The 24,087-nt window shown below is 35.2% G+C and overlaps 1 protein-coding gene across 16 annotated transcripts in view; it reads right to left on the bottom strand.

The window, feature by feature from the left end:
• Positions 1–24,087, bottom strand: part of LOC8277614 (protein MICRORCHIDIA 1) — a 39,375-nt gene that overhangs the window by 9,162 nt on the left and 6,126 nt on the right. For all 16 annotated transcript variants that reach the window (XR_007215959.1, XR_003080834.2, XR_003080833.2 and 13 more), the window contains exons 6-15: positions 14,933–15,008; positions 14,233–14,311; positions 14,015–14,143; positions 12,418–12,516; positions 9,880–9,987; positions 9,644–9,793; positions 7,803–7,895; positions 7,530–7,581; positions 7,337–7,448; positions 6,244–6,463 (exon numbers count right to left, since the gene is read on the bottom strand). Coding sequence is in view for 3 of the 16 variants with exons in the window: in XM_002533613.4 (XP_002533659.2) it covers positions 6,244–6,463; positions 7,337–7,448; positions 7,530–7,581; positions 7,803–7,895; positions 9,644–9,793; positions 9,880–9,987; positions 12,418–12,516; positions 14,015–14,143; positions 14,233–14,311; positions 14,933–15,008 (1,118 nt within the window). In the remaining 13 variants the exon portion in view is untranslated. The remainder of the gene's footprint in view (positions 1–6,243; positions 6,464–7,336; positions 7,449–7,529; positions 7,582–7,802; positions 7,896–9,643; positions 9,794–9,879; positions 9,988–12,417; positions 12,517–14,014; positions 14,144–14,232; positions 14,312–14,932; positions 15,009–24,087) is intronic.

The raw sequence follows: 24,087 nt of genomic DNA, 5'->3' as shown, positions 1-24,087 counted from the left end.
TAGTTCAAAAAATATTAAAGAAAAGTTATTAAGACTTGTACATAACATTTAGGTTTTTGAGATGTTTCAAATTTTTCCTAGTACTTAAATGATTTGGATTAATAGAATTGACATGAGTAAAACTCAAGGAGTATGTTTACTAAATTAAAGTAAATTATCTTTAAGATCAATTGAACTAGATTGGAGGAATAGTTAATCAGTTTATAATAGGGTTAGTACAGTGGAATCTTAACTTTGGGGTTCTTTATCCATTGTGTTCAAATTATATTTTATTTGTAATCATTTTAGTTATGATTTAAATTGTTCTAGTTCAAGATCAATTGTTTTTTATCTAGTTAGTATAACGCTAATATTCTTTGGTGCTAAATACAACAAATTCATGTGGGATGATAATCAGATTTCATATCCTTATATTACTATTATGACAACTGTGCACTTGCAGGCTTTTTCACAACAATAATTTTACTTAACCAAATGCAGGGTGTGGGTAATTCGTATATATATATATAGCTTTTTATATTATAACCTTTTCTCTATTACACCCCCCCTTCTCTTGTTCTATTCATACTATATTCATGCCTTCTTCTTTTTTTTTTAATTGTTAAATTTTAAATTGAATGCAATTCATTCTTTTGTTTTCGTCATTGTGTATCGTTTTTTTTCTCAAATTTATTCAATTTATATTGACAACAGTGTATCAAATAAATATAACACAATGCATTTATTGACTATATGGCTTTAAATGGGCTTCCATTCGACATAGTTACAACCATTAAATAGCCCTTTCCCGATGTGAGATAGGATTTGCTTTGGCACATGTAAGAATCAAGACTTTAAGAGTAAGACTTTAAATCCCAAGTATACGAGCGTGCAGGTTCAGGTTTAAATGCTCACACTTGTACCAAATTTTCTTTCTCTACACTATGGAACAAGAATAAAAAAATGCATCACAAAATCTATATGTACTGCCAAAAAAGAAATATCCTAGAGAAACCTAAGAAAAAGATCCATAAAAAATGATCAGCTCGTACCAATTTACCAATACTAAAGATATGTAGATTATTCTATTGCAGCATGATATCTCAATTTTCTATCAAATTCAGCGAAACAGTCCCTACAAATGAAGATATGCTTACTCTTTTAAAAAGGGGGCAAAAGGGTAAAAGTGACATATTACTCTCTCCCTCTCTCTCTCTCTCATGTTATATTGTATGGAAACAAAACATAAAATACCCACTGATATAGACAATTGAGTTAAGACTTAGCATTGTAGCTATAATATTCCTGTATTTATTTCCTGTAATTATTCCTATATAGTTGACTTACCTTAAATAGGTCTAGGTATCTTGTATAAATACCTTGAGATATATGGAATAAACATAAGAGTGTATTTTCAGTCAATTGTTATTTCAATATCAGAGCAAAAGAAAAAAATTTCCGCTGCCTTCTTTTGTTCAAACCCTAGCCATCATCTAGCTGCAATGTCTACTAAAACTAACAATAAAGAGATTCCTAATAGCAAGAAACTCTCGACAGTGACCATTCATAAGACCTCTTCTCCAATCCATATTAAATTGGATGGTTCTAATTATCGTGTTGGTCAAAGATTTTAGAGATGCATATTGCTGGCAAGAAGAAGGGTTATATTATTGGAAGAAAGGCTGCACCTACAGAAGATGATCCGGGCTATAATGAATGGGAAGCTGAAGATGCCCTTGTCAAGTCTTGGCTTATTAATTTCATGACTGATAATCTAATGTCACACTTTGTTCAGTGTGGGACATCTAAAGAAGTTTGGGATGCGGCTAAGAGGAGCTATCTTGATGTTTCTGACTTTTCCTAAGTATATGAACTGATGAAGAGGTCATTTCAATTGCGCCAGGGTGGTCGACCTCTCCCAGAATAATACAATGAGTTAAATTCAATTTTCATGGAGCTTGATTATTGTAGGTCCAATGACATGACATGTACTGCTGATATTGAGAAACAAAGGAAGCGTATTGCAGATGATCGCATCTATATGTTTCTTGCAGGTCTTGATCACAGTTTGGATCAAGTTAGTAGTCGTGTTTTGGCTACCTCCGCTTTACCAAGCTTGGAAAAAGCCTACTCTTTAGTTCGTCGTGAAGTGCAGAGACAAGTCACCATTGGAACAGAAAATCATTCTGAGGCTTCAGCTCTAATAATCCAAAAGAGCACCTCTCATACGACTCCTTTTGTTCCTGTGAATTCTACTGCTTCCAATTCTCGCTTCTGCACTCATTGCAATAGTACCAAGCATACAGTAGATATTTGTTGGAAGAAGCATGGCTATCTGGAGTGGTATAACCTTAAACAAGCTGAGAAGAAAAATAAGAAATCTACTCAGATTGTTGTTACTGACACTTCTCCACCTTTTGCTTCTCATGTCTCTCAAGTGTCTCCTCAACAAGATAATTCTAGTCTGACATATGTTTCTACTGCTTCTAACACTTGGGTTATTGATTCAGGGGCTACTGATCATATAACTAGTAATTCTTCTATACTTGCCTCTCTAATGTCTTCACCTGTTAAGTCTGTACAGGTTGCTAATGGGACTTCTATGCCAATTACAGGAGTTGGGAATGTCTCAATTTCTCCTACATTCTCAATGTCATCTGTCTTACTTGCCCCTGATCTTTCTAATAGTCTTTTTTCCATTAGTAAGATTACCAAAAGTCTTAATTATTCTGCAATATTTGATTCTACTCATTGTGTCTTTCAGGACAAACGTACAAAGAGGACGATTGGCATTGGTAAGGAAAGAGGAGGTCTTTATTACTTAGAGGGGGCTACAGAATTTAAATCTGAACCTAGCCATGGTTTTCAAGTAGAGAGAGAGTCGTTTGATAGAGAGAAGATTCTTTTATGGCATTGTCGTTTGGGGCATCCATCTTTTCTTTATTTAGAGCGTTTATTTCCTAAATTGTTTCACAATGTTGCTATCTCTAGTCTAAGATGTGAACAATACATTTATGCTAAAAACCATCGTGTTCCTTTCAAAACCAGTTTCAATAAGAGTTCTATTCCTTTTTCATGTGTTTATACTGATGTGTGGGGTCCTTTTTCTACTCCATCTGCCTCAGGCTATAAATACTTTGTCTTTTATTGATGACTGCACTAGAGTGAGCTGGGTATATTTGATGAAATCTAAAAGTGATGTTATACAGGTGATTCCTCAATTTTACAAAATGATTGTCACACAGTTTCATACTCAGTTCCAAGTTTTTCATTCTAACAATGATCGTGAGTTTGTAAATCAGTCTCTTACCAATTTCTTCCTAGAACATGGCATCCTACACTAAACAACTTGTGCTTACACACCACGACAAAATGGTATAGCAGAGCGTAAGAATCATCATATCCTTGAGGTTGCTCGAGCTTTAAGCTTTACTATGCATGTTCCTAAACGGTTTTGGGTTGAGGCTGTCATGACTGCTGTCTTTCTTATTAATCGAATGCCTGCTCGTATCATTAATTTTCAAACCCCTTTAAGGATGTTATCACAATTTCACTATATTCCTTCTGCTCTAAATATTTGTCCTAAGGTTTTTGGTTGTGTATGTTATGTTCATGTACACTCTATATATAGGAATAAGCTTGATCCATGTGCTCTTAAATGTGTTGTTCTTGGTTACTCTAATTCTCAAAAAGGCTATAAATGTTTTCAACCTCCTACAGGTAAATATTATATTTCTATGGATGTTCAGTTTTGTGAACAAGTATCTTATTTTTCTGGGGATGTAACTATGATTCCTCTTCATGGGGAGATTAGTAGTAAGGAAGAGAAACAGTTATGGTTAGAAGAGAAAAAGTTGTGGAGGTCGAGTAAGGGGGAGAATTCAGCTATTATAGAGAATAAGGAATCTTTAAATAATACTTGTTCTGTTGAATTTGAGTCTGAATTTAAGGATGAAAGACCAACTAGGTTATTTTAAAACGGTTATACAAGAAGAAAACAGCATCCACTGTTACGCCTTCTCCTGACTCTAGTGCCCCTCTTGATGATACTACTATGTCATCGGATGACTCTTCTACTATTAACCCTGAGGTATGTGTTCCCTCTCCTAAAACTTCAACTTTAGAGAAAGACTATAGTCCTATAACATTAGAAAATGCTATTTTGAATCCACAAGTTATGGATCACCATCATGGTAGGGGATATCCCCCTCGTGAACGTAGAGAACCTGATAGGTTGGGTTTTTCCAAGTCATCTTTTAATGTCACTTATCATATTTCTGATTTTATCTCTTATCATCGTCTGTCTAAGGCTCATATAGCTTTTGCTCTTCACTTGTCTTCTGTGTCTATTCCTAGTCTTTTTCAGGAAGCCCTTGGAAGGTTGCTATGGAAGAGGAAATGAAGGCTCTCCAAAAAATTTCTACTTGGGAGATGGTTGAGTTGCCACAGGAAAAGAAGACAGTAGGATGCAAGTGGGTGTTTACAGTGAAATACAGGTCAGATGGGACAGTTGAAAGGTACAAGGCTAGACTGGTGGCCAAAGGTTACACTCAAACCTATGGTATTGACTATCAAGAGACTTTTGCTCTTGTGGCTAAAATGAACACCGTTCGAGTCATTCTATCTTTTGCAGTCAATCTAGACTGGCCATTACGCCAATTTGATGTAAAAAATGCTTTTCTCCATGGTGATTTGATAGAGGAGGTGTATATGGATCCTCCAGGATTTACACTAGGAGGAGGTAAGGTGTGCAAGCTGAAAAAGGCATTGTATGGGTTGAAACAATCGCCAAGGGCATGGTTTGGCAAGTTGAGCTACTCAATGAAAGAGTATGATTTTAAGCAAGCTTTGGCAGATCATACTCTGTTTTATAAGAGGGAGCATGATGATATTAGCTTGCTTATGGTTTATGTTGATGACATGATTGTTACAGGTAGTAATGCTAGTGAGATAGAGAAACTTCGAAGCTACTTGGCCAAAGAGTTTGAGATGAAGGACTTGGGGGTTCTAAAATACTTCTTAGGTGTTGAAGTATCTCGGTCCAAGCAAGGACTTTTTCTCTCCCAACGGAAGTATATTTTAGATCTCTTAGCTGAAATTGGTAATTCTGCCTGTGAACCTGTAAATACTCCCATTAAGTGAATCATGGTCTATCTATTTATCCTGATCAGATTCCGACTAACAAGGAGAGATATTAGAGACTAGTGGGAGATTTGATTTATCTAACCCACACTAGGCCTGATTTATCATATACGGTTAGTGTTGTCAGTTAGTTTATGCACAATCCAAGTGATCGACACATGAATGCAGTGAATCGTATTTTGGCTTATCTAAAGTCCTCTCCAGATAAAGGTATTATGTTCTCCAAACATGGGCACTTGGATATTATGGGTTCACGGACTCTGACTTTGCTGGCTCTAAATTGGATAGAAAGTCTACTTCAGGCTATGTGTCATTCGTTGGAGGTAATCTGGTGACTTGGAGGAGTAAGAAACAAAATATGGTGTCATTGTCTAGTGCAGAAGCTGAGTACCGGGCTCTTCATCATGCAACTGCAGAGCTTGTTTGGTTAAAAATTCTCTTAAAAGAACTCGGGTTTGGTCCAAAGAAACCTATGGTACTTTATTGTGATAACACTGCAGCTATTGAGATACCTAACAATCCGGTTCAACATGAACGAACTAAACACATTGAACTTGACAGGAATTATATCAAGCATAACCTGGATTCTGGTATGATAGAGGTTCCTTACATTAAGAGTGCATATCAACTGGCCGACATGATGACTCATGCTATTACTAGTGGCTCATTTTATGCATCATTATCCAAGTTGGGCATGTGTGATATCTATGCACCAACTTGAGGGGGAGACTTAGCATATATAGCTGTATACTTATTTAGGAATTGTAGCTATAATATTCTTGTATTTATTTCCTGTAATTATTCCTATATAGTTAACTTACCTTTCCTGTAATTATTCCTATATAGTTGACTTACCTTAAATAGGTCTAGATATCTTGTATAAATACCTTGAGATATATGGAATAAACAGAGTATATTTTCAGTCAATTGTTATTTCTAAGTACAAAGGTTGATGTCTAAGGTCTCCACTATCAACTAATTTGCAATTGTGCCCAAGCATATAATGATTTCAAAGATTAGAATTAGACTCAACATACTACCATTTCCTTGACTCATGGAAAACTGAAGAGTGGAACCAAATTAGTATGTGCAATATAAGAAAGGGCGGCTCACATCACTTACAGTTGCAGAAAAAGTAACTGGATGATCCTCAGGCAAGTGTAGCAAATTGGCCGATAAATCATTAAGAGATTGATCTAGATGTATTTCTTCTCCGGCATTAACTGAGAAACCAGCGTCGTGCTGGTTAGTTGGCAACTGCCTATGTGATTTCGCAGTATGCTTTAACGTATTTGGTCTAATCCAAGGAGGCTGATGTCCAATTAGATAGCAGTTGTTATTCCTGCCAAAATGATTAATAATTTAGCTTCCAAATGGCGGATTTGCATCATAAACATACAGTCCACAAGAAATTGAAAAGTTATCAAAGTAGGAAGTATCCTTTGGTTAATGGTTGTGAATGAACAACAATAGTCTAATAGATCCCACCACATTCGAATGGCTACACAGAACCGACAGAAACACTCAGCAGTAAGTCTCTCATATTATTAAGTTTAACTCTGGCACTTAATTATTTCAGCATCAAATTTTCATTATCTTGTCCTCGAGCTTCAGTCAAACAGTTAAAACACCAGAAACTAGTCCTCTTTAGAAATTCCATGGGCTTTGAGAGTGTTGAGGAAACCACAGTGGGCTGGCGATATAAGTGGGGTTGGAACCCATCATTCACAAAATCAATCGGCTTGTACCAAGGCCCAATCTTCTCCACTTATATGCCACTTGATTTCTTTCTATTTTCCCCCACATGGGATTACATTCTCCAACATGCAGGCAACTGCATGTGATTATAATCCCAGAATATTTGTCTTGCTGTGATCATCTGTGTATAATTCTGAGTTTGCAGTAACTAGAGCAAATGCTATGCATTTGGCTGAGGGCTTTACATTCTCAAGGAACAAATTAAAATAACTAACAAGATGAAGATTAACTAACAGGAAAAAGCAGTAGCAGCAAAGGAAGGAATGAAGCATATAAGTGGATAGCAATCGTTATCAATATTCAATGTCTGCCAATACAATGACATCTAACAAGTTAGCAAATGAGTTGATTGACAAAAGATGTATCAGAAGTAAAATATCACTGTATATGCTCTGTGCGAACATACACAGCAGAGAAAGCAAAACATTTGCAAGAAACATGCTAAATAGTAACAAACCAGTAATCCATCAGCATTTGTTTCAGCTTAGCTTCTAGCCGGATAAACAGTGATGACCTCTCAAAATCCTGCTTATCATGTGCTGGTTCTATAAAATTGGCTTCAAGAACTCCTATAATATATTATAAATCACTAATTACTGACACATCATGGTAAAATTTCAGAAACGGAAAATGTAGAGGGAGTAGAATACCAACAACATAATTTCCTTTAGTGGCACCTTCACCAGTGACTTTCCAGAAGGGCTGTAAATTGCAAACAACCAAACTATGAATTAGTTGCAAGGAAAGTATGCTAATTGTTGTATCAGTGGTGTTCAGCGATTCTAATGTATGACTCAAAGTCTATTTAATGTGACCATGTATCAAAATACAAATTTAAACAATATTTATATACACCAGTGAATTTACATGCATGGATATATCAAAATGCATCAAAAGAATTTATGAACATCATTAAACCATACCCTGATCAGGCGATTTTTATGGTATACATTGAATCCACTAACTCCAAGATTAGGTGCCTCCTTGATAAAACCAATTGTTGTTTCCACAGCAACCTAACACCCAAAAGGACACACACACACACCCCAAAGGCAAATGTATTACTGTCAAATATTCTGTAAAGATTCACCCTCCAAATAAATAAATAAATATAACTCCTGAAATGGTCCACATTCATCTAGAAAAGACTTTCAGAGCTTCACACTAATGATTTTTCATAAAGAATTATGTTAGAGAGTATTCCTACATGTATGAATTCCCAACTGATGTAAGACAAGGTCTTTTGGCTTCAATGTGAACAGATGCTTCTTAAGGGACTCTTTAGGTGTTAGCCTACTTGATTGGAGGGCATTACTTTCATCTTACTTTCATGTTCTTGTTTGTATTGTAGTTGTTTGTTGAGTTTTTACAAAGACCCCTTTTCCTCCATGAATTAGTCCCCCTCATTCTTTCTCAAATAAGTTTCTTTTCGTACAACAAAAGAAATGAAAGGGGGAAGATAAATTCATCCTAAAAACTGGCACCAACTATTGAAAGTTTTGGTCCCAAGATGGTAAAGCCATTAATCCTTCAACTAGTTTTAAAATTTGTCGACAAGTGTTGAGAAAATTTTTATTACCGTTACCAAATCAAGGCAAACTCTAAATACTATATATGACCTCAAAATAACAGGGGTCAAGGTCGGCCAGTTAGATGATGGGGGATAAGCTTCATCGTCGAAATCGATCACCAGCTAAGGCAGTTATTCCTAATTTAACTGCTACAATTTCCATTATTCTTTCCTATCCTATATTATGTAAACACGACAACTATAAACTCCTAGACTATTGTAGTTTCCTTTACTATTTCTCTAGAGAGTTATTTATGTCTTTGTAATACTTTCAATACAAAATACAAAAATTCTCACAATTTTCTTAGTTCAAGCATAAAACTACACAAAAAAGGAACATTATATAACATGAATTATGTGAAAGATATATTATGAATGCATAGAAATGTATGTGTATAACATAAAAAAGAAAACTAGTATTAACAGTTGTCAAATGGGCTTGGGCAGAACTCATTCCTAAAAGCTAGCTCATAGGAAGAGGGTGCCCAATCCGCATATATATACTGTAACAGCCCAGTAACTTATCGATGTGAGACAAATACAACTTCTAACACCCTCCCTCACGCTTAGCGTATCATATAAATGGGTTGGGTCCAAACTCATCATCGCAGACAAAAGGCTGGATCTGATACCACATAAAATGGGCTTGATTAGAACTCATTCCCAAAAGCTAGCTCATAGAAAGAGGGTGCCCAAGCCATTTGACACTATAACAACCCACTAATTTATTGATGCGGGCCAAATACAACTTCTAACGAGTAAGATACCCAGCACCTCCATAAACTGCAGGACTATTCTAGGTAAGCAAATGGGTTGAGTTAAGTTTCGCCATGTTCAGCTAAATTGATTTGTAAAACAAGTACTAAACTTAAGCTCAAATTTGGCTCATTTGTTCCCTTTTGACTTTACTCAACAAGTCTAACAAGTAAAATGCATATTGGCAAAGTAGATAGTATGAAAAACTTAATGGCAAAGCAGAGATGAGGCCTGGAATTAAATAAGAAAAACAAAGATCATAAATGGCAGCAATCAGGATTTTAGTATAAGCATTGGAGCTTTTATCATCACTCAGGTCTTCATAGAAGCCTAGGATGCATGATAGACATTTTAGTATATAAAGCATCAAAGATGAAAGAGCACAACTAATCAATGAATAAATAAAACTGTTTCCTTTCTTTTGATCATATATCTTACTTCTTTTGAAGTTACTCCCAGCTGAGGCCTGTATATCGCCTTTTTTGAGTGTTTCAAGTCATCTGCAATAATGTACTGCTGTATGGGCTTCCCCCTCAATATAATACTGAAGTTTGTGAATTTTCTTAGGTATAAAATTGAAGCATAAGCCTATAAAGAAGGTGTAGTTTATAACAGTCAAAGAACATACTGAAAAATGGAAGCTAAATACAAAGTCAATATATTAGAAAGCTCACCCTTAGTGAATAGCGAATACGATAAGATATATGAGATTGAAGTTCAACAGTTTTTTGGTTTAGTTTAATCTGACCTCCACGATTAGCTTCATCCCTCAATCTTATGTCCTACATCAAATATCAAAGGACTAATATATGCTTCTAACAGAAAACTTCTTTTATCTGTTTCACAGAGCACACATCATCAAAACATAGAAAAAGAAAGAGACTTGTCAGAATGACAAGCTCAGATAGTCTACCACAACTGATAGTGGTGACAAGAGATAACCAATCAAAATTAATGTCCAAGCTAAACTCTGAAATGAGATCAAAAGCAAAATAATAATGTTGGCATAAATATTTATCATCAATTTACTAGGATTCTTTTCTCACATTATAAAAATCAGCTTTTCTACAAATAATGCCAAATGATGAGCATAACCTCCTATACAAAAAGGGGTATACAGAAAGATCATTTAATAAAATTCATTACATAAAGGATTTACAGAAAAGTAAAAAAGAAGAACCAAAAACGTTCAATTGTTATGACTAGGTATGTCTTCCTATCCCATTTTTACAATCTTTGTTATTACCCTAGGTCCTTGTGTTTGGAAGGAGAGAAAAAGAGAGAAAGAGAAAGAAAGAGATGAGAAACAGATGAAACAAGGGAGAGAAAAGAAATGAAATTGAAAAGAGTTTGGGAGAGGAAAGAAACTAAGATCCCCTTTTTACAATCTGCAGCTGAATAATTTATAGGATTCCTTACAGGTAAATAACCTCCCTCAAATATAATTGGTGCCATTAACAACTAATCCCAATATACTAATTCTATTGACTAACATATAAACCAATATCATTTTGACAGCTCAGCAATATTAATTAACTGACATTAATCTTAGCCCTTGATCATTACATCTTCTTCATAAAATGAAACATTAAATTGTTATCATCAATGAACATTTAGCATTATGTCCACCCTAAGTCTATAAATTCTTAAGAGATAAATATTTTCTCTACCTCATAAAGTCACCTATTTACATCACAAGATAACCCATTAGACAGTTTTTAAGAACGCAAGGCGCAAAGTGATCCTGTAGTCTAGGCACAAGATGCAGGGATAAAATTCATACAATAAAGCTAACAAGACTCATAACAGAACCAATGCATAAAATAATATATTTGACATAAATATTTTTTAAATATAAAATAAATACATGGACAAACACAAACTTAATGAGCACAAATTCTTCTATAATTAAAAAAAAAAAAAAACTAAAGATGAACAACATTTTCATTTGACAAACAAAAATGTTATTCTTATTTCCACATTTCTTTATTTAAAAAAAAAAAAATTTGACTTGTTGAAACCCTTCTTGAATTATTTTGTTTTCATTTCTTGAAGTGATTAAGTATGGATGAGATTCCGATACATCTTATTTTCATTTGCCATCAATGGTCCAATTTCAAGCATAAGGAAAAAAAAAAAATTGAGTCTAATAATATGAGGCGCGCCTCATCAACTCCTGTAAGGCATACACCTTAATGCCCAGGCACACGTCTCAAAGAAGTCAGCCTCATGCACCTTACGACCGAGGCCTACCTTTAACAACTATGCCACTAAATCACATGAGCCTTTAAATTTGACTTAAAAGAATTCACTTAGGGTAATTCTTACCAACACTAGATGTTTACACAACAAATACGAGAATGACGCGCTAATATTGGTGTTTTAGGCTTTAGCATTGGATGATCAGCACATATTCAATTATTCAAAACTAATGAAAATGTGTCAATCATCTTTAGTTTTAGTGTATAGGTAGAGATATGCACCTAAACTAGGCAAGAATTTTTTTATAAACTGAAATTAATCCATTCTCTCATTCTTTTGCAGTTATGAACCTAAACAATATAAATCCTAAATTGCAATCTTGTATAGTGCACCACACAGAGCAAGGGGCCTAGCCCTTTAACCTTCCTTGCACATAAAGTCTCTGCCTCTCTTCTTTGGATTAACACCTTTCTATAATTCCTCCCCTAATGCAATTTTTTGTTTAGAGATGCAAGGAATTTTTAAGACCAACTCCTACTTAAATGAGTTACAATGATTGAACTAATATACTACTTTTGATTAAAGGAAAAACACTTAGCTCACTAGTAAGGAGAGGGGGATCACTTGTTCCTTGAACAGTGTTTTTAAAAAATTCATCCATCTGATTGTTTGCAGATTTGTCCACAATGTATGAGCTGATAAAAAAACTGATTCTTTTTCTGAAGTCCTCCATATGTAGGTTATTAAGATTCTAGGGGAGCACAGTCTAGAGGTTTCTAGTGAAATAAAGCCAAAATGTTTTGCAAAAAAATAGCCAAATATTTTAATTTTCTAATGCAAAATGATAATATGTTCAATACAAGTTGAAGGTTGATATTGTATTTTAAAAAACAGTAGCTTCTGCAAGAATCAATATCATAGCAAGCAGATCATTTAGCAAAAGATTTTACAAGCATATTAAAAGGAAAAATTGCTAAGTTATTAATAGACGATCAACAAATATAACATACCTCCTCATCATCATCAAAACTTAATTCGTATATGCCTTCATCATTAAGCCATAAATTGTATATTATTACTTTTGTTCCATGTGGCCCAATGTCCTCAAACTGGGAAACGCAAACAAATTAGTAAGGCAAAAAAGCATGTAAACAAAGTATAAACAAATAATATTTAGTGGGTTTAGAAAAAAGCTTTTCTTTAAACTTGGTAATAAGGATCAAGCATACACATGGTGCTATAGTTAGAAAATTCTTGAAGTGATGTTCGTCTTACGCGAGGCAATGGTTGCATCAATACAAGGTTAAGGTTTGACATGAACTCACATTTGATATGTGGTTATACCAATACTCCTAATACCTAAAATGCTATTTCTAGAAAAGAAAAAATATAAAAAAGTAGAAACCAGAACATTAAAATTTGACATTAAGCCTAAAAAATATTTTTGTATTATAGATTGATAGCCTATTTTCATAAATTATAGATGAAACCAAATTATTCAAAGAAAGCTTATTATTCTGATTTGAAAAGGAAGCCCAAATAAGAGTTGAGTTTTCAAAGAAGAATGTTTTTCAAAGAGACAGAGAGAATATCCCATAACAAGGACTTCTACTTTAATTGCAAAGTAAATGCCAAATTCCCTCCTTCAAATTGCCAAACTTAAAACCATAGCATCCAAGCTCCTACCTTTTGTGGGATCTGTCTACTAAAACCATTTATCTCTGCTATGGAAACTAAAAATCAACTTGACATTGTTTCCTAGGTGATCATAAGAGTACTTGCACCTATAAAGGTCCATATGTTTGTTCACTTAATTTTATTCTACTCCCCAATTGTAAAGACTTCAAACTTGAAGAGGGTGTAATCATGTTATATTTTGAAAATCATGGTAATATCTAAGGTATTCAAAATTTCCAAAATTCTCTAAAATCTTAATATAATTACACTCATGCTATTTAAATATAAGAAAAAAACTGCACTAACAAAAGGTGAGTCGTGAGTCATTACTAGTGGCAGCCAACAACAACTAGTCATTGCGGCTGACGATTGGTGGCAATTGGTGAACCAGTGAGTATGTGCCAATGTGGCTATCTTATAGGTCCCTTTCCTTTTCATATATTTGTGAAAGCCCTCAAGTGGCTTTTGAAAAGTATAAAGCGATCTTCCTTCAAAACAACTTATTTTTCCCTTTGACAAAAAAAAATTCCCTTGAAAAAATTCCTACAAAGCACTGAATAAGCAGAACTTGTTTTCTACAAAACTAATTTTCAAAAACAAACTGTCATCAATTTGAAAGATTCTTCAAGATTATTGAATAATAGGATAAGCATATATGCTCATAAAATTATTTTAAAGCAGATTAATTGAGAGCAATACAAAGTTTTAGCTTAATGCAGCAATGCCCCAATCAGCATCCCGCATTGGTTGTGCAACTTGCATTTGAATGTCGCTAGTATATTTCTTAGATCCAATAACCTCAAAAGAGATCTTAACTTTTGAGTGATGGGTCTGGTGTGTTATAGACAATATCCTCCTCTGTAATACATCAGGAGACACCAAGCTAAGTGGTTTCATAATGTAACAATCATTGGGAGTGGTTTAATAAACCTGTTGCATAAGCATGTCCTTTGAAGTGAAAGGAGACCATTCAAGGATCATATTCAAATTGGAAGACCAATCATCTTGTGAGCTATAAATTATTGGTTCTGCCCAATGGCCAGATACGTCAAAGTCAACCTGAGATATAAGTGAAAACAGAAGTTGAAGTGTCACGGTCAAATACAATACAGTAACCCCTAGAATGCCTTATATACAATAAGAATTACCATTGGAACAATAACGTCATCCTGCCCAGTTTTCAGCAATAGTGTATAGGATAAAAGCCCAATACTCTGAGTTGCTTTGCTAAAAACAGAAGTACAAAGAGAAAAGTTAGTCTTGAAAACCAAAACTTGGATTCCACTAGTAAACTGTTTCAACTTTTTCCTCTTAACTGAAATGCAGTGCTCCTATCATTTCATACATGCTGGAGAAAAGGAGAAAAATAAATCATAAGGATTGATAGTGAGCCTGCTTATAGCAAACAAAAGCATGTCGAGAAAGGAAATACATGCACAAAATGAATTGGATGTGCTCTGCATTCAGCTTGAGATAAGTTTCAAATTCAATAATTCTGAACACCAACCATATCTATGCTTTTCTCATAGAAACGCAATGAAAGAGAAATCACAAAGTGAAACAAAATGCACGACAGGATATTTTAAGAAAGAGCCAACGGACAGAGTGCTCCACTGCTCCTAATGTTTTATCAATACTTGCAATATTTTTGAAATATAGGAAAAATCATGTCATGTTGAAGTACCAACTTATCAAGTTGCGTCCAATTGTTAATAAAGCAGAACCATTAAATTCTAGAAAAAGTGTGGAAAAGAAATGAGCAGCGATACAACCATTCCATGCAACTCATATATTAGACTAAAATACGAAGCCTGTTGCATAAGCCAAAGAGGGGGGAAATGAAAGTACCTTCCACGAGATGCACGGCTGAATACTATAACATCAGCACCCAATCTCATGGTACTTGTTTTGAATCCATTCCCATCTGGAAATATACGTGTTCTTCAGTAATGCAAAGCCAAGGTGTTAAATGCAACTATTGCGGGCTAAGTAAGTTTGAGTACAACCACACAAAACATAGTTATATGTTGGTTTTATGAAGAAGAGGACGAGCATTTAAAATTTAATATGACAAATACATAAATAGAAAATTAAAGCTTAAAAACACGGCACATAAGTACATGATAAAAACAATGCAGAAGGACCACATAGTAGTACCCGTGCTAGCGGCGGAAGTTCGGGTTCAGGGAGACATATATGAAATGTAATCGGGAGTATCTATGGTACCTCCGTACTCCAAGATGGAATTTCATACTTATGATGGCATTCACGACCCTTTAGGATGGCTGAAAAGATGTGAAAAATTCATCATTAATCAAAGCACTTCGGGAGGCGATAAGGTAGGCTTAGTTGCATTCTATCTATTAGGTGAGGCACATTATGGTTTGATCAAGTAGAACAAGAGGAGACAGAACTGAACTAGGGGCGATTTAAGGATTGTTGTCATGTAAGACTACGGCCACCTATGAGTAATAACCCCTTGGGCGAACTAGCCAGTTTCAAACATACCAGATCTATCGAAGAATATCAACGCCAATTCCAGTTGTTATTGGCCAAAACTTTTGATCTTAACCCACGCCAACAAGTGAATCTTTTTATGGCTGGGTTGAAAGAACTCAAGATTGACATTGAGTTGCAGGAGTCGGGGAAAACCGAAATTGTCATCAACATGGCTTGTGCATTATGGCCTAACCCCAACTCCAACAACAATGAATCTGTTATATTTACTAACAAGAGCTCAATTGCAAAGGGTGGGGGACACCAATAGAATGAGCTCTTTGCAATGTCAAGGGACTTACACGAGCAAAAATGACTGAAAGGAGGGACGAGGGACTGTGGTATAACTATGATGAATCCTATACAGTAGGCACAAATATAAAAGGTTATTTTAGATTGAGATTCAGATGCCAATAGTGAATCAAACGAAGATATGGCGGTAGGTTTTGAGATTTCTCCAAATGCCAATAGTGGGACCTGCAATTCTCCTACCACATAGTTATTAGCAGAAGTATCAGAAGTTGTTGTTTCGATATTAGTAGATTCTGGCAGCACATAAAACTTTTTGCATGAAGGCTTACTACCAAGGTTGGGACTAGAAGTATGGAGAAGACCAAGGCTGCAAGTCTATGGGGAAAATGTATGGATCACGGGCATCTATAAGTCGGTACCGGTTTAGGTTGCATATGACTACTTTCAAGCTGATTTTTATACTACTAAGTTAAAGGGATTGGACGTGATCTTAGGAGGAAAATGGTTGTGCACTCTTGGACCAATTTTATGGGAACTATGAAATTTGTGCTCAATGGGTAGGAGGTTTCGCGGCGAGGATGACCTCCGAAGGCTAAAACACAACTTAGTTTGATGCAAATACAGAATTCAGCTATAATAATGTTAAACAAATTATTGGCTAAATATACAGACTTGTTTTTGGAGCCTTTAGGTTTGCTCATCGCATTCCTCTTATACCTGAGTCGGGACAAGGTGTAGTACGACCTTACCGATACTCACATCAAAAGGATGAGATTGAGAAACACGGCGCTTAGATGCTACAATAAGATATCATTCGACCAAGTACATCACAATTCTCTTCCCCAATCCTTTTAGTCAAGAAACATGATGGTTCATGGCATTTCTGTGTGGATTACCATGAGCTTAATGCATGAACTGTTAAGGATTCGATACCAGTGGTGAATGAGTTGCTGAATGAACTTCATTGGGTACAGCATTTTAAACAATTAGATCTACGATCGGATTACTACCAAATTAGAATGGCAACATCAGATGTGGAGAAGACAACCTATAGAACTTACCATAGGCACATTGAATTCCTAGTCATGCCCTTTGGGCTTATTAATGCCACCTAACTTTTCAGAGTTTGACGAATGAAGATTTTTCAGCCTCATTTTTGTAAGTTTGTCTTGGTCTTCTTTGGCGACATATTAATTTATAGCAAAACATGGGTGAACATATACAACATGTAAAAATAGTTTTTGAACTCCTGTGCGTTAACATGTTTTTAAAGAAGTCTATTTCTTTGGTGAGGCACGTAACCTATATCGGACATGTCATCCATGAAGCCGGAGTGGAAGTTGATATAATGAGAATTAAAACCATCACTGGCCAACTCCACATTCTACCAAGGCTCTAGGGGGGTTTCTTGGTGTAGTAGGATACTACAGGAAATGCATCAAAGATTGTGGACAAGTAGCCGCACTTTTAACTAGTCTCTTGAAGAAAAATGCTTTCCAGAAGCAGATATTGCTCTCAATAAATTAAAAGCCTCTTTCAACAACTCCAATTTTAAAGTTAACCCACTTTGAGAAAGTGTTTATGGCCAAATACCATGCTTTCAGCATTGTGCTTGGGGTTGTATTACAACACAAGTCACCATATTGCTTTTTTCAGCCGTAAAATTGCAGACCAGCACCTCACACTAGCTGCATACAGGCGTGAACTGATAAAATTAGACAAGGCAGTATATCATTGGCGTCCCTACCTATGGGGTAAGCACTTCCTTATATGTACTGATCATTTTAGCCTTAAATACATATCAGAAAAACATCTAACCGCATTCCCGCAACAGCACTGGATCAACAAATTGATGGGGTTTGATCTTCGGAGGCCGCGAAATTGCACAAAGCTATGGATGGCTTATCGAGAGGAAAAGAAGATTCCTTACAGCTCATGGCAGTCTCTTTTCCTCAAGTTGAAATCGTTCATGTCATTCAACAAGAAATAGCAACCTCTCAGGAATTGTTACAGCAGCAGCAACATATTGAACAAGGGGAGTTATGAACAGATTGGGCTGTATGAGCCGGGCTGATTTTCTTCAAGGGAAAGGTATATCTTCTACCTACCTCCTCAGTTGTCCACCATTATTTCAGCTATCCACAATATTGCTGATGAAGTTGGGCAAAAGACCATACAATATCTTCGTCAAGATTTTTAATGGAAGGTTATGAAGCGTGTTGTGTTAGAATTTGTGCAGAATGCTTTAATGCACCAGCACCGCACTATCGGTTATGTACCCATGGTGTCTCACATGAGATTGACCGCAACAATAGGTTGATTGGATACCTTCGACTGAGTACTGCTAAAAGACCTCTTATCACACTGCTCTTAGCACCATCCCTTTTCAACTAGTTTGGCAAAAAGCCTCCTCGGCTTCTTTCTTATTTAGCGGGTTCTACATAGGTTGAAGCAATGGATAAAGCTTTCCATGAGAAAGATGCAGTATCAAAGCTGCTCATGATAGGCTTTTGCAAGCCCAATAGAGGATGAATAACACTTGTGATTTCAGGCATAGAGAGTTAAGTTTTGCAGTTGAGAAATGGGTATAACTACAATTTCAACCATAATTTCAGTTAACATAGCAAGGCAGAAGTATCATAAACTTCTCCCAAAATATTTTGGACCTTTCAGAATCATGGCCAAAGTAGGACTTATTGCTTACAAGTTTGAACTTCTAATGGGAAGTAGAACACATGATGTGTTCCATGTGTCTCTCAAGGAGTAAAAATGACCTCAACTAGCTGTGAGGGCAATATACCACCAGTATGCAATGGCAAGGCATTGCCAACCCTCCAATTTATTATACACAGCAGGCTCAATAGAGGCAAATGGGAGTGGTTAGTACAATGGGCAGGATCTTCGATGAGGATGCAACATAGGACCCGACGGAACACTTCCAAGAATCTTGTCCAGCGTTTGAGCTTGACGACAAGCTCAAAGCCGAGAGGGGAATGATGATATACATGCTTTTATCGGATGGCAATATCAAAGAAGGGAGAAGCCAACAACAATAAATGCACAGTTTTTGCTGCCAGCATAGGTTTACCTAATTAAGAGTTTTATTTTTGTTTCATGTTTTATTTTGCCTTTGAGACGCAAGATCCTAAATCAGAGACAATAATTTAGGATATGCCTTTCTTAGTTAACAGTAGCCAATAAAGGCATTTACTATTCAATAAGAAGGAAGCAATTTTAATGTCTCAAAACTTAGTCTTAGAGGGCTCTACCAAGGATGAATATGCCTTCACCAATTCATCATAGATTCAAATAAGGAATCTTCTGTGTCTAAACCTGTGTCTAGATCCTATGCCAAGGCCCATAATAACATCCACAGCGTCTGCAAACATTTTTTTGTTTCATTCTTGTTGCTGCATCACAATGAAAACAAGAACACACATAATAACTAGCTCTTGGCCATCTAATAACAAATATTAGCAAATTTTCAGCAGTTTTCGAACATGCACAAGTCCTTCAATCACATTTCAGTTTATGAACTTGATGGTCCCTCCAAATATTCATCAAATTTCAGTTTAAAGACTTGACGGTCTTCATCAGATTTTAAGTTTAAAGACACAAAGGTCTCCATCAAATTTTCACTTTAAAGACATTAAGGTCTTCATCAAGTTTCTGCTTAAAAGCACAACACATAAGAACATGAAGGAACCAATTTTATTCTCTCAAAATTTAGGCTTAGGAGGGGGGCCTGTCAAGGACGAATCTACCTTCACCAATTCATCATAGATCGAAAGAAGGGTTCTATCGTGTCTAGACCTGTGACTAGATCCTAAGCCAAGGCACACAACAACATTCGAAGCTTCTTCAAACAGTTTTCTTTTTCATTCATTCTTGTTGTTGCATCATAATGAACAAAAAGAACACACATAATAACCAAGTCATGGCTCTTTAATAACAAACACTGGCAAACTTTCAGCAGTTTTTGAACATGCATAGGTCCTTCAATTACATTTCAGTTTATGGACTTGATGGTCCCTCCAAAAAATCATCAAATTCATTATAAAGACTTGATGATCTTTGATAAATGAGCTTGGGTAGAACTCATTCCCAAAAGCTAGCTCAAAGGAAGAGGGTGCCCAAGCCACTTATATACACTATAAAAGCCCAGTAACCAAGCGATTTGGTATAAATACAACTTCTAACCGTCTTCAACATATTTTCAGTTCAAAGACATGAAAGATTTCCATCAGTTCTTCAATTTATATTTCCATCAAATTTTCAGTTTATAGGCTTGAAGGTCTCACAACAAATTTCAATTTAATGACTTGCTTAGGTCTATTCACTGTAGTTTTCATTTGAAAACACAACCAACATAGGGATTTTATTCTGTTTTTAACGTTTCAAAAACAGAGCATCACAAACTATCAGAATATCTTTTGTTCAAAAGTCGCAACCTGCAACCAAGCATTTTCTTTTTCCTTTTGAGAAAAAGGAAATCAAGTGATCAGAAGTTTAAAAACATAACCATTTCTATCGTTTTGCATTTGCTGAAGCTTTAAAATAACTTTTTCTTTCTTTTCTTTTGATGGAGCAGCTTCATTTGGACAAAAAGATTTCAAAAAAGAAAGAGATCTTTTTAGTTTACAACAAAACAGGCCTCTCAAAGATCATTGGACCACTGTTGGGTTCATGAAGAAGAAGAACATTCAAAAAACATAACATGGGCAACACATAAACAGAAAATAAAAGCTTTAAAACACAGCACATAAGAACATGAAGGAAGCAATTTTATTCTCCCAAAAGTTGATCTTAGGAGGGGGCACTGTCAAGGACGAGTTTTCTTTTCAATAACCAACTCATGGCTTTCTAACAACAAATATTAGCAGATTTTCAGCAGTTTTTGGACATGTATAGGTCCTTTAATCGCATTTCAGTTTATGTCCAAATATTCATCAAATTTCATTTGAAAACTTGATGGTCTTCAACATATTTTCAGTTCAAAGACATGAAGGTCTCCATCGGTTTTCCAGTTTATATCAAATTTTCAATTTATAGACTTGAAGGTCTCTCAACAAATTTTCAGTTTAAAGACATGAAGGTCTCCATCAAATTTATGCAGTTTAGAGACTTGCTTAGGTCTCTTCTTAGTGGTTTTCATTTGAAAACACAACCAACATGGAAACTTTTCCTCTGTTTTTGTTTCAAAAACAGAGTATCACAAACAATCAGAATATCTTTTGTTCAAAAGACAGAGTATAACAACCCGCAAACAAGCATTTTCTTTTCTTTTTCCTTTTGAGAAAAAGGAAATCAAGCGATCAGAAGTTTAAAAACAGAACCATTTCTGTCTGTTTGCACTTGCTGAAGCTTTAAAACAACATTTTCATTCTTTTCTTTTGATGGAGCAGCTTCATTTGGACAAAAAGATTTCAGAAATACAGAGATCTTCTTCTTTTAAAACAAAAAAGGCCCCTTAAAAATCATTGCACCACTGTTGGGTTCATGAAGAAGAAGAAGAACATTCAAAAAAAATAACATGGCAAACGCATAAACAGAAAATAAAAGCTTAAAAACATGTCCGCATCATTTTCAGTTTAAAGACATGAAGGTCTCCATCAGCTTTTCAGTTTATAGACATGAAGGTCTCCATCAAATTTTCAGTTTATAGACTTAAAGGTCTCCTAACAAATTTTCAGTTTAAAAGCATGAAGGACTTCATCAGATTTATGCAGTTTATAGATTTGCTTAGGTCTCTTCATTGTGTTTTTCATTTGAAAATGCAACCAACATGGAAACTTTTATTCTATTTTTGTTAAAAAACACAGAGTATAAAACAATCATAATATCTTTTATTCAGAAAAAAAAGTACCGCAATCCGCAATCAAGCATTTTCTTTTCTGTTTCCTTTTGGGAAAAAGAAATTAAACCATCAATGTTTAAAAGCATAACCATTTCTTTTGTTTTGCACTTGCTGAAGCTTTAAAACAACTTTTTCTTTTCTCCCTTTGATGGAGCAGCTTCATTTGGACAAAAGAATTTCGAAATTTATAGATCTTTTTCTTTTAAAACAAAACAGGCCCCTCAAAAGATCATTGGACCACTATTGGGTAAATGAAGAAGAAGGAGATGAACATTCAAAAGACTTAACACGGCAAACACATAAACAGAAAATGAAAGCTTAGAAACACAGCACATAAGAACATGAAGAAAGCCTTTTTTATTCTCTCAAAAGTTAGTCTTAGGAGGGGGCTCTGTGAAGGACAAGTCTGCCTTCACCAATTCAACATAGCTTCAAATAAGGGTTTCGTGTCTAGATTGTACGCCAAGGCACATAACACATTTAAAGCTTCTTCAAACAAATGTTTTTCATTCTTATTGCTGCATCACAATGAATGAAAAGAACACACATAATAAATAGCTCATGGCTTTTAAATACAAATATATATCAAATTTTCAGCAGTTTTCGGACATGCACAATTCCTTCAATCACATTTCAGTTTATAGTCTTGATGGTCCCTCCAAATATTCATCAAATTTCAGTTTAAAGACTTGATGGTCTGCATGATTTTTTCAGTTTAAAGACATGAAGGTCTCCACCGGTTTTCCAGTTTATAGACATGAATGTCTCCATCAAATTTTCAGTTTATAGACTTGGAGGTCTCTTAACAAATTCTCAGTTTAAAGACATGAAGGTCTTCATCAAATTTCTGCAGTTTATAGATTTGCTTAGGTCTCTTCATTTCCATTTAAAAACGAAACCAACATGGAACTTCTATTCTTTTTTTCTTTTTCCAAAATACAGAGTATCAACCAATCATAATATCTTTTGTTCAAGAAACAGAGTACCACAACCTACAATCAAGATTTTCTTTTCTTTTTCCTCTTGAGAAAAAGGAAATCAAATCATCAATGTTTAAAAACATAACCATTTCTTTTGTTTTACACTTGCCGAAGCTTTAAAACAACTTTTTCTTTGTTTTGTTTGATGGAGCAGCTTCATTTTGACACAAAGATTTCAAAATGTACAGAGATCTTTTTCTTTTAAAACAAAGCAGGCCCCCCAAAGATCATTGGATCTCTGTTGGGTTTATGAAGAAGAAGATGAACATTAGAAAAACATAAAATGGCAAATAAATGAACAGAACATTAAAGCTTAAAAACACAGCACATAAGAACATGAGTGAGCCAATTTTAGTCTCTAAAAAGTTAGTCTTAGGGGGGGCTGGGGTCAGGTCTGTCAAGGAAGCGTCTGCCTTCACCAATTCATCATAGATTGAAATAAGGGTTCTTTGGTGTCTATACCTGTGACTAGATCCTATCACATAACATCCAAAGCTTCTTCAAATAATTTTTTTTCATTCTTGTTGCTGCAACACAATGAAGAACAAGAACACACATAATAACTAGCTTCTTGGCTTTTTAATAACAGTAGCAAATTTTCAGCAGTTTTCAGACATGCACAGTTCCTTCAGTAACATTTCAGTTTATAGACTTGATGGCCCTCCAAATATTCATCAAATTTCAGTTTAAAGACTTGATGGTCTTCATCATATTTTCAGTTTAAAACATAAAGGTCTCCATTGGTTTTCCAGTTTATAGACATGAAGGTCTCCAACAAATTTTCAGTTTATAGACTTGAAGGTCTTCTAACAAATTTTCAGTTTATAGAAATGAATGCCCTAATCAAATTTCTGCAGTTCATAGATTTGCTTAGGTCTCTTCATTGTGTTTTTCATTTGAAAACACAACCAACATGGAAACTTTTCTTCTGTTTTTGTTTCAAATAAACAGAGTATCAAAAAATCATAGTACCTTTTGTTCAAAAAAAGGAGTACAAGAGCACGCAACCAAGCATTTTCTTTTCTTTTTCCTTTTGAGAAAACGGAAATCAAACCATCAAATGTTTAGAAACAGAACCATTTCTTTTGTTTTGCACTTGCCGAAGCTTTAGTACAACTTTTTCTTCTTTTTCTTTGATGGAGCAGCTTCATGTGGACAAAAAGATTTCAAAAAATACAGAGATCTTTTTGTTTTAAAACAAAACAGGCCCCTCAAAAATCATTAGAGCTCTGATACCACTGTTCGGTTTATGAAGAAGAAGATGAACATTTAAAAAACATAACATGGAAAATGCATAAATAGAAAATGAAAGCTTAAAAACGCAGCACATAAGAACATGAAGAAAGCAATTTTAACTCTTAAAAAGTAATCTTAGGAGGGGCTCTCTCAAGGATGGGTCTGCCTTCACCAATTCATCA

Source organism: Ricinus communis, chromosome 5 (assembly GCF_019578655.1).
Source record: "Ricinus communis isolate WT05 ecotype wild-type chromosome 5, ASM1957865v1, whole genome shotgun sequence".
Taxonomy (NCBI): Eukaryota; Viridiplantae; Streptophyta; class Magnoliopsida; order Malpighiales; family Euphorbiaceae; genus Ricinus; species Ricinus communis.
Note: the sequence above shows the minus strand (reverse complement) of the source record. Positions and strands in the feature narration are given on the sequence as shown.